The sequence below is a fragment of the Rhincodon typus genome, chromosome 22 (assembly GCF_021869965.1).
Source record: "Rhincodon typus isolate 14 chromosome 22, sRhiTyp1.1, whole genome shotgun sequence".
NCBI lineage: Eukaryota > Metazoa > Chordata > Chondrichthyes > Orectolobiformes > Rhincodontidae > Rhincodon > Rhincodon typus.
In genome coordinates, this window is record NC_063353.1 from 27,001,611 (window position 1) to 27,013,551 (window position 11,941).

Here is an 11,941-nt window from a genome sequence, read left to right on the forward strand (position 1 = left end):
CCAGCTGGTACACGGTCCCAGCACCACAGCCTGGAGGGTCTCCAGCTCTTACACAGTCCTCGTTCTGCTTTGCCTAACCGCCCTGGTCTTCGCTGAGTCTATTCAGTATCATTCTGCAAGTGGCTATAGCTTATAAAAACACAATTAAAAGCAGCATCCTTTATAATTTAAAGCTTGTGAATGACATGCATTTTCTGCTTTGCTCCCTGTTGCTGCAATGTTTGCTCATAATTTACTAGTGTTGATTGCTGGTCAACATTTCCCATTCCATTTTGTACAAGTCACTGTCACTAAGTGATTGCAGGATCTGACCATAGATAGCTCTAATGTTGTACCTCAGATCTGCTGTCGTTTTGTGTTCCTGTTTCTGTGCTCATTGGCAATCCAGAGTTTATCGCCCTGGAGGCCCAATCCCTTAACCCTTTCCCAGCTTTGAAAACTTATCTAAAGGAACATAATGTTTTCCCCATTGATGATTTTGTTTCCAGTATGGATCATAACTTCTGGCTTTCCCCTGTGGAATACTCTGCAATCATTTAACCCTTACTTTTAAGCTGTCAGTAGCCAGGCCAACACACCATGTCAGAATAATATCTTTGATTACTGCAATGAGTAACTATTCCCCTGTCTGTTAAATCATTGTAGCAGCTCCAGTTCTACAACATTTTGGAAGCTGCCCCAACCAAACTCCCCATAGTGTTGTGGTTGTGATTCCATTCTCCTCCTAAGCTTTGCACACCCATGGGTATGCCTCCTGCACTGTCTAACTGTTTTTCATGGTGGTCACCAGTCTCTTCACTGAAAAGTCAGGAGTTGTGGGATGACAGCCTCCTGAAATATGCCGCCCACAAAGATCTTACCTGAATGTATGTATTCAAACTCAGAAGCTTTTAGCTTAAGCACTTGGTGTTTTCTGCATGTGTAGTTTTCCAGGGTACGCTGTTCCAGCTACTCTGCCATTTTTTTTCCAAATAATTTGTTTCTTAAGATAATTTAGCTAAAATGATATGCACTACAAAATATATCCACCATTACTAATACATCCTAACCATTGCAAGCAATCACCATTAAACTACCAGTAAATACTGAGCTGTAAACAATACCCAGCCATTCTCTTGGTGTTGTGATGTACCATTTTGGTTTTCTTGACTTCTTTTTCAGACTTGCTGTTTCCCTTTTTTGCTGCTCTCTCTCTTATAGGAGGAATCCTTTTGTGGATCTCTTTCATGCTCCTCTAGCTACTAGGGGATAGCAGTGGGATTCCCTTTCATTTTCTGAGGATGTGAACTTTTATTTGGAGGTATTGGCTGGTCAGATACCAATTTTGGTCAAACTAAGGGATGGTAGATGATTAGGACTAGTTCAAGGTGGAAACCTGACAATAGCATTTGGATGAGCTGGCACAGGCACCTGAGAGCATTGGAATAGTGAGACCTAGCCGCAATTCCAAGAGCCAACAGATGTATACAGTGTAGAAAAGACTGTTTGGGATGATCTGCTGTCAGTGCTACAAACTGAACTCTATTCCAACTGTACAATGATATTACAGTTTGCACCTTCTGCTGTTAGTATTATCCGCTCATTGCTGTGTAACTGCAGTCACATTGAGGAGGCCCATGCATTTTGTGATTTTAAATTGTAAAATATAAAAATTTTGTTTAGAAATCTGCCCATGCTTTTCATAAAAAGTGGTCTGTTTTACTTTCTTTACTCACTAAGGAGCTTGATATGTCTTCTAAAAGATGAATGTTGTAAATGAAATCTCTTCCACAATTCATGTGTAGGTATCGGACTTAACATTTTACAGACACTGCTGCAAACAGCCAAAGAAAAGATTGCTGTCTGATAAACTTGATCCTGATAGATGTCATGATCATCCAAGATTGGAAGTAGTTCAGCCTTGTAGGCTAAAGCTGGACATTGTCGAGTAGCTTTTGTTCAGATTTTTTTTTGTTTCAATGAATTTGATTGAATGAATGATGTAAGTGAGAGATCTTTCTAATGCAGGCTGAGAACCACGAAAATGCCTTTTGTATTTCTGTGCTTGAAAAATCACAAGAACAATAAAAAGTAATTGATGAAAGTTAATTACAAACTCCCAAACAACATGAACTAACTGTTTTCCTATATATTTTTTGTTCCCTTATGTGTGATACTGACTGCAGTTCATTTTGGATTTCATCTCTGAATTATCCTATTAGCACTATTTGTGTAAATTAAAATTGTATTTCACAAGATGGAATTGAATAGCTTCCAGAGCATGAGGTGGAGACAGATTCTTATCAGGTTAGAAGTCAGTGACTGAGAGGCAGTCTAGAATGAGGCTGGGTGATACACAGAATATTACTGCATAGAAGGAGGCCTTTCAGTTGTTAAGATTGTACTAGTTCATTGAATTAATCAACAGGATTCACTCCCCACTGTTTCTCCACAGTATTGCAAATTTTTACTTTCCAAATATTTATTCAACCCCCTTCTACCCATTTTCAGAGTATGCCTTGCCACTGTTCTAATGCCAGGTTAATTTATCCATTTTTCTCAGGAACAGTGATGCATCATAACTTAAATAAAAGCTAAATACTGCAAATGTTGGAAATCTGAAATAAAAGCAAAGCTTCGGAGAAACTCAGCAGGCCTGGCAGCATCTGTGAAGAGTAAAAGAGTTAATACTTCAACTCCAGCATGACAGTTCTTCAGAAGAAGAGTTATATCACAACATTAACTCTGTTTCTCTCTCCATGGAGGCTGTCAAACCTGATGAGTTTCTTCAGCACTTGCTTTTCTTATTTCATGTATCTTGGCTTGTCTGACATAATTTAGCACTCATTTTGGTTTGATCTTGATTGCTTTCACTATTGCTGTAGTTGCAACTACACTAGTGACTTGTCAATGAAATGAATGTAGAATAAAACATACAAGTTTTCTACAGCAAAGAAGAAACTGGAACATCAGCATCATTGGTCCTCAGCTTAAACATAGCTTAAAACAGGAATTTGTTTTTCTTTCAGGTAAAGGAAGGAATTGACCACAACTGGTGCCATGAGAGATCTCTAGCAGAACCTGTTGAATCTGATCACTCTATCTTCAATGCCGTGACAATCCTGAAATTCCTGCTCTGGCTGGTCCTACTTGGCCTCTTCATTGAGCTGGAGTTTGGCCTGGCATTTTTTGTGCTGTCAATGTTTTATTGGATCTATGTTGGGACCCGAGACCCATCCAAAAAGAAGCGAGGTGAAGTTAGTGCATACTCTGTGTTCAACCCTGGCTGTAAGGCTATTGAAGGCAGTCTGACAGCAGAGCAGTTTGAGCGAGAACTTCAGTACAGACCTTTAGCTGGCAGGTGACTAGCCTGTGAAATATTTTTGTTTTATTATACTAAATGTTCATTGGGTTTATATTATCCCTGATATTCAGTGTGTTGCCGCAGTCTCTCATGTTACATAGGTCAGTGCTCAGCAGTGGTTTACACACTGCAGACTGTCCACATGTGACATGGACATGGTAATATTGAAATACAAAAGAAAGGCAACAATAAAATTGACATTCTCATTTACAAAAACAGTTTGTTTAATAGCATTAAATGTATTTTCTTGTAATTCTGTCCTTTATCTCAAGACTAATACTGGAATATTCTGCAGGTCGCATTGTACATTTAGTTTTTAAATAAATGTGCCAAATTAAATGATATTTAATGCCCTAAAACTTGTTGAGAAAAATCTAGTTGTCCTGCATTCTGCCCTCCATTTAGTTCTGTTTTACTGCACAGGTTGGGTTACAAAACAGGAATAAATCTTAAATTCACCGTCTTAAGATCTTATAAATCATGAATAAAACCTGGACAATGTATTGCTGTTACCAAGCCCTGCACCTAGATTTACATCTATCATGTTCTTCCTAATAATTACATATAGTAAACTACAGGCTTACATTTTTCAAAGCACATTACATTAAATTGTTGGTCACTGGATTGAAAGTATTTTTGGTCATTTATTTACCAAGTTTCCACATCTATCACATGACTTAAGCTGCAGTGATGTGTCACGCAGATGACACCTCAGTGACACCATTATTTCTCACAATGTTCTAATACCTTCTCATGTTCACCTTCTAAATGTCTGATGTTATCCACACAGATTAGTTTCTCACAGCGTCACAAACTGCTTTTTAGATTGCTACAAGATTGCACTGAGTTCTTAAAATGACCATCAGTAAATTAAGTTGTGAAATGGTCTGTTATTGCCCCACAATTATCTTCCATTCGACATTGCAATTTCTCATGTTTCAGCTTTGTTTTCAGAGTACGGGTGACTGTGTAGATTTAATGTTGATTTTTCATCCTTCTCCAGCGAGAGGAAAATAAAGAACATTGCATTTTTACAGTGCTTTACTTTGTGGGCAAGTGTGGCAAAATCCCAATGTGCAACACTGAATTAAGTGCCCAAATAAAGTATTTTTGGTGGTATTGTTTGGGTAGTTATTTGTTGGCCATATCAATGAGAGACTTCTCCTCTGAAAAATGCCAAGAGATTTTTCACATCGACAATAGCTTGCACTCATATAGCAACTTTAACTTAGTAAAATATCCCTTTGTGCTTCATAAGAATTTTAGGAAACAAATCTGACAGCAAACTACATGAGACATTAAGGCAGATCAGAGGTAGGTTTTCTTAAAGGTGGAGAAGTTTATGAAAGGAAGCCCAGACTTTAGGGCATTGACAGAAAAAGACAAGACTGTCAATGAAGATGTGATTAAAATCGGTGTTGCTCAAGAGGTCAGAATGTGGAAAGTGCAAATACCTTGGAACATTTTAGGGCTGAAGGTGATGACAGGGATAAGGAGCTGTGAAACAATGGAGAGATTTGAAAATAAAAGTGAACATTTTAAAGTTGAGGCTTTTCCTACCTGGGAGCTGGGCTGATGTGTGTCTGAGATTTGGTGTGAGAATACAACTAGGAGGGACTCTTGGGTGACCTCAGTTACACTTTACGAGAGCAGGTGAGAAGCTAGGAATTCTGTGGCAATAAACATACTATCTTTAATGCCTGCCTACCAAGCCAGGAGTGTGATGGAGTACTCTCCACCTGCCTGCGTAAGTGCTCAACACCATCCAGGACAAAGAATTCATTTGATTGTCATCCCTTCCACCATTTTGAACATGCAGTTCTTTGCCACCACCACAGTGTGTTCATGATGAATGTGTACCATCTACCAGATGCGCTGAAGTAACTTACTAAGGCTCTTATAACAGCATCTTCTAAACTTGTGACTTCTACCACCTAGAAGGACAGAGACAGCAGACACATGGGAATGCCATCACCAACACCACACGGACTGCAGTGGTTCAAAAAGGTGGCTCACCACTACCTTCTCCAGAGTAATTAGGGATCAGCAATAAATGTCGGCCTAACCACCAATGTCTACTTTCCTCAAGCAAAGAATAAGTACAGATGATAGAGGGGAATGATGGTCAGATGTGTACTAGAATCGTCAAATCTAGATGTATTGAGGCATTGATGATGGTTTTAGCAGCAGTGGAGCTGAGGTAGGCAGAGTTGAATGATGTAGAGACATAAGTAGGTGGTTTAAGTAAAAACACCAGGAGATCATTCATTGAAGATGGTAGACAGGATTTGTTTAAAATCTCATCCAAAAGATGATACCTCCCACACTGCAGCACTACTCAATACTTCAGTCATGTAACTAGCTTGTGAATAGAACTTGAACCCATTAGCGATACGGAGGCATGCAACTACTGAATCAAGGCTTACAGTCATGTAGTAAATGCTGTTCCATTATTCACATGTTAGGAAATGTCCAATTAAAGCTGTCAAATAATTGCAGAAAATTCTTTGCCATAGAATTATTTACTCAATTATTCTTTGCTACAAAAAAAAAATCAATACTAGGACTATACTGGAAGGGATACAAGTATGTCTTTTTAAATAAAGTTGAGCATCTGAAATTTTAATTCAGGAAGAACATAAAGAAAGAAAATAAAGGATAAAATGAACATAAATATGTATGTCAAATATTTCATCAAAAAATTTAAAGCTGAATTCATGACCACTATTCAAATTTTGATTGCAACCAATACAGTCCTTTGTTGAAATTGTTGAATTCAAACTACTAGATAATTAGCATTCTGTGGGGTCAAAACATTATTGAGTTAACAGGAGTGGACTGTCAATGTTGTAAGTTGTGAAGGTTTATTTGAGATTCTTCGGATTGTTCCTGCCTCTTGTAGCTCAAATCTGCAGCCCAGAGATGTTCTGAATGACAGTATTCAAGGTGAGAGTGATAGGTGGGTTTTATTTTTCCAGTAACTTTTTCCTAATATAAATGTGTTTTATTTGTCCAAATTACACCATTTCATTCCTTATTTTCTCTTTTTTTAGGATGTGTTTCTCCTTGTCAATAAATTTTAATGTATTTGTTTAAAGATTTAGGATCACATTTGTTTTTTTTGAGTTTGTAGGTTCTTAAGTTTTGTTTTATAGTACTCAGTGCTATACCTTAAAGAGTGTTTATTGATCCTGTATGGAAGTGTTGTTGAAATATCTATCTAGGGGTAATCCTCATTTTATTACATCTAGCCTTTCAAAAGTTCTGCACCGGGATCCTGAGGTTTAGACTTGCTCGCTGAGCTGGTGTGTTTAATTGCAGACATTTTGACACCCTGCTAGGTAAAATTATCAGTGCACCGCCTGTGAAGCGTTAGAGTTCTGTCCCGCTTGTTATTTATATGCCTTGGTTTGCTGGGTTGGTTGGCATCAGTTACGCTTTTGTTTTTCAGTGGTTTGCATATCTGGTCCAGTTCAATGTGTTTGTTGATGGAGTTCCAGTTGGAATGCCAGGCCTCCAGGAATTCCCTGGCATGTGTCTGTTTGGCTTGTGCTATAATGGATGTGTTGTTCCAATTGAATTCGTGTCCTTCTTTGGCCGTGTGTACTGATGCCGGTGAGAATTGGTCGTGTCTCTTGGTGGCGAGTTGGTGTTTGTGTGTATCCTTATTGTCAGTTTTTTTCCAGTTTGGCCTATGTAATGTTTCTCACTGTCCTTGCATGGTATTTTTAAGATTACATTGGTTTTATTGGTTGTGGGTATGGGATCCTTTTACGTTCGTCAGTAGCTGTCACAGGGTGTTTGTTGATTTGTAGGCTACCCTGATACCTAGGTGCCTGAGTAGTCTTGTGGTCATCTCTGATATGTCTCTGATGTACGGTAGGGTGACTAATGTGTCTGGCTGTGTCGTGTCTTCCTGTTGTGGAGGTAATGGCGGATTACGCTTTTTGGGTATCCATTCCTTTAAAAAAAATCTGGGTCCTGGTCTTTCACCTCTTTTGATCTCTCAGACCACATTAGCTTGATCACCCTGTGGTTGCTGGCTTTTCTTCTCCACACATTTATAGGTTCAATATCAGGACTAAACTGTTGGAAAGCCAGAGAAAAATTCTGCCTCTAATGATCGTAGGGGAGACTTTCTGCTTGGGTGAGACTTTTTAATCAGAGGACAGCGTGGTCCATAACAACTTGTATCGTCATGGCAAACAATTATGTACATGCTCTGACTGCCTAATATAGGCTAATAAGTGTTTTCCACTTTGCATCCAGCGTTATTTCTAAAATACTATTTACAGGAAATGTTGGGGTAACTGATTGTTCAACATTGCTTGTGCTGACAGTTGGTTATCCCTTCCAGAATTCTTTCTAGTAATTGTTTTCTTGTCTTAACTGAAGTGTGTATGTGGTAGCTCATGGGAGAAAAATGTAATCCTTCATTTCAAAGTATTGTGTGCTATTTGCTACAAAGTTTGGCAGACTTTAACATTAACATCTATGTTGTCCTGTGGGAAATGCTTAGCTGCACAAGCTCATTCTTTGGAAAGCATAGATTATCATCTGGGCTGGCATTAATTGTGATAGTAACAGTTAGCTTTATTTTCCCAATTTTTTTAGATACTGATATCACCTTTTGAAAAATCATTTACCTACAGAACGTTGAGGCATATATCTAATTGAACAATCTTGAGCCACGTGTGACTAGTTTCAAGGTAAATTGTGCTGGTCTCTGATCTCTGGATCCTAAAACAGAAGTAACAACCAATCAATGAATTGCAATTCAAATATTCACCTGACAATAGACAGTGATCTCACCTGTTTTCAAAGATATGCAAAGCTGGAATGGTGATAACCAATTTAATGATGGTCAAAGGGAAATATGTTCCAATGTTAGGATGCCTAATCTGTTACAATGAAGAGATCATTTTGCATTTTCAGGTCAGGCAAACTTCAAAATATACTAAGCAGACATAAACAGTAACAAAATTCAACAAGACATCTACAGACTTGCACAATAGATGCATAAAATATAACAAAGGTGAAATTTAACAGTTTGATAGGCAGATTGAAGCAAGGCAATATGAACTATATATTACCTTATTTTAGTTTTAAACAGGAATAGAGAGAACATGTGTATACATATATTCAAGAGTGACAGGACACATTAAGAAGAATGTTAAAAAGTATATGGGATCAAGAGGCATAGAATTCAAAAACATTCCAATGCCAATGGTTAGGCCTCAGCTGAATTTGTCAATTCTTGGCACCAAACTTAAGGAATTATATTAACGTTTTGGAGAAGGTTCAGAAAATGGGACACATTCATGGTGACTTCAGCCTGTACGGGAATTGAGCTCATACCGTTAGCATCACGCTGCATTGCAAATCAGCCATCCACCCAACTGAGCTAATTAACCCCCAAGATGATACTGCAATAGAAAACAGTTTACATGGAAATAGGGAAAGGGCTAGAAAGGATGAGTTGAAAGACTAACTCTATCGAAGAGACCGAATCGACCCCATGGACTTTGTTGTATAAGGTGATGGTTCTAAAAGAGTGAATACTGGAGATTGTATAAAGCTCCACCCAATCTGGTGATGTTATACAATTGTGGATGAGAAAGACAGAATAGTTCTGGATCTCAAAGGGGATAGACATGTCATCGAAATTTCCCAATAGTTTTAGTAACATCTAACCAGTTAATGTAACTTGTACTTGTTACTGTCATGCAATAAACTACATTCTATTAAGACAAGAACTTCTTCTTGTTCAGGCCCACTTAATGGCTACTCATCTACATTGCAAACCAAATAGGCCTTAAGAAACAGTCAAGGAAAGAAGATTAGTGGCAGTATACTTCTACTAAAAATAATCCATTATGATCTGTGGCTGACATCATTGTTTAATATCACTAGGTACTATAGTGGAAACATCCATTGTACCCAAGAAAAAATACGTTTCAAAAGATCAAGGGAGTTAACAGCTTTAAAGATTGTATTACTTTAAGGACTACTTGTACATATAATTAGCAGCTGATTTGTGGTCCTTAAAGCATTAAATGTCTGTGGTACTGGGATGTTGGGAATGCATACTTGCCTGTGTGCATTGCAGGTAAGGAAAGCCCACTGTCGATATCCTCACTATTTTCCTTTTAATTTTCTCTTTTTTTTAATGGAACTGTGAATTGAGGTTAGGGTTAATTGGCCTTTGAGAAACTGTGTGATTTAAAAAGTGAGGAGAACAGGTGGAGTTATTTACTGTTGGTGACTGACCTGGAGAATTACGTTATCTGATCTAAGAAACACAGTGGATGATTCAACAACATGCCCAGGGCTTGGTAGCTGGTTGGATGTTGAGTTGGTCAATCAAGTCATGACTTGATACTAACAACCAACTACAGCGAATACGATTTTCAAAAGGAAAACAATGAGCAAACTGGTTTTGGCAGGTGCAGAGTGATTTTTGGAATTTTCATAATTGCCTCCAGTTTTTTAATCATTTCTAGTTCTTTGTCCATTTAAATAACTGTTGAATGTTCTGAGAAAAGAATCCTAGTCTGTAAGAAATCAATAAATAATTCTGGAAGTTTGCTGAAATTATTTGCACTCACCAATGACTTTGAAATGAGGTTAAACAGTTGCGTATATGATTAATTCATTATCCAAGGATTGCATGAAGGCTTGGCATCCATCATTTGGAACTGTTTAATTTGTTTTATTCATTCATGGGATATGGGTATCACTGGCTAGGCTAACGCTTATTGCCCATCCCTAATTGCCCAGAGTGCAGTTAAGAGTCAACTACATTGCTGTGGGTCAAAGGACCAGATCAGGTAAGGATGGTGGTTTCCTTCCCTAATGGACATTAGTGAACCAGATGGGTTTTCTGACAATCAACAATCGATTTATGGTCATCATTCAACTCTTAATACCAGATTTACAATAAATTCAAATTCTACCATTTGCCATGGAGGGATTCGAACCTGGGTCCCTAGAACATTATGTGAGTCTCTAGATTAACAGCCTAGCAATAATACCTCTAGGCCATCACCCTTGCGATAACTGGTAAATTGCAATTCTTTTATTTTTCTTTTCAATTTATCCCTTAAATGGATCTATCTGTCTGTGTGCAAATAGCATTGTGATCAAAGCAGAGTCATTTAAAAAATGGATATTAATTGGATTAACATGTAGTTTAGGTTTGTCAGCTAAAGTTACAGTATTAATAATAAAGTGTTAATTTTTGCTTAAGTTATAAACTTGGTGTCCAAAATCTGTTATTCATAGAGTTTTGTTAGAAGTGACTGAGCAAATTTTAAGTGTTGTTCAATATTTTGTTTTCACAATGTTGCCAATCCAGTGATTGTAAGGCTGATTTGGTTTGGCTTGCTATCCCTGGTCATAACTCTACCATCTGAAAAGTCTTGCCCCAGGAATCAAATTTACTGTCATTTTCATGAATCAAGTTAGGGTACTATTGCTATTTTAGGAAAAACCTGGTCTAATATTCAGGATACATTGCAATTGAATCTCGCCTACGTTGACTTGTCATTGTTCTGCTCATCCTCCTCTTCATCAAAGCAGCACAAATGTAAGGGGATGTCTCTGATAAACTCCAGTGTGTTACCAAAGATGGATTAACACAAAGAGCTGGGCTACTTTTACCAGCATGACATGAACAAGAGAAAGAAAATCACAACAGTATTTTAAAAATATATACATAAAATGCTGACAGCAATCTCCAGGATATAATTCCTATTCTGAGGAGTTTCTTTCAGTTGCTTTCTTTGATCAAGTGACTACATTCTCTAATTGATATTTTTTCAAGATTCTAAAGAGAATTTTATTCAAATGAATTCATGCAAAATAAATCCAAGCTAAAGCTGGTTCTAAGAATTGTTAAAATTGTTCTTATTCATTGTGGGTTTCGATCAAATTCCAGCGGAATATATTAAATTAAAGTTAGAAATAACCTGCATTTATGCTGTAGCTTTTACTACTTATGATCATTCCAAATCACTTCATGACTAATGAAGTATTTTTATAGTATAATTGCTTTTGTAGTGTAGGGAAATACGCTACTGGAACACGGAAACTAATAAGTGACTGTTGCAATATGTTAAGCAGAATCAGGGACCCTTCCTTTTAATTTTAGAATAATAACTTTTGATTATCTAGTGCATGTGCAGAAAATTGCTAAAAGAACACCTGTCAGTTCGGTAAGAAATATTAGAGTTAGACCAAGAGTAATACTTCACTGAGGTTGAGTGGTCTGTAATAAATATTAATGAGAGAAATGGTTGAATCTTTTTGCTGTATCTGATTTTAAATTGTTCTTTTGTGCAATAAATATATATTCTTTTGTTAAAGATACATTGGCAACCTAATGTGAATGTTAAGTGACTGACAGCCATGGCAGCTAAATTGTATAGCTACAAAATATCAAACCAAGTTTCACTCTAGATTCTAACTGATCCAGTATTACCATCAGCTGGAATCATAACAACATCATGGTTCATGCCAAAACATCAATTGTCTGTATTGTGCAAGGATTAAAAATAAAACCCTTTTGTTTTCAAATTGCAAATGTTGTTGAGTCAA

The 11,941-nt window shown here is 37.4% G+C and overlaps 1 protein-coding gene across 1 annotated transcript in view; it reads left to right on the forward strand.

The window, feature by feature from the left end:
* Positions 1-3,967, forward strand: part of saysd1 (SAYSVFN motif domain containing 1) — a 4,304-nt gene extending 337 nt beyond the window's left edge. Inside the window, exon 2 of the mRNA XM_048610260.1 lies at positions 3,009-3,967. Coding sequence (XP_048466217.1) covers positions 3,009-3,344 — 336 coding nt within the window. The 3' untranslated portion in view covers positions 3,345-3,967. The remainder of the gene's footprint in view (positions 1-3,008) is intronic.
* The last annotated feature ends 7,974 nt before the right edge of the window (positions 3,968-11,941 follow it).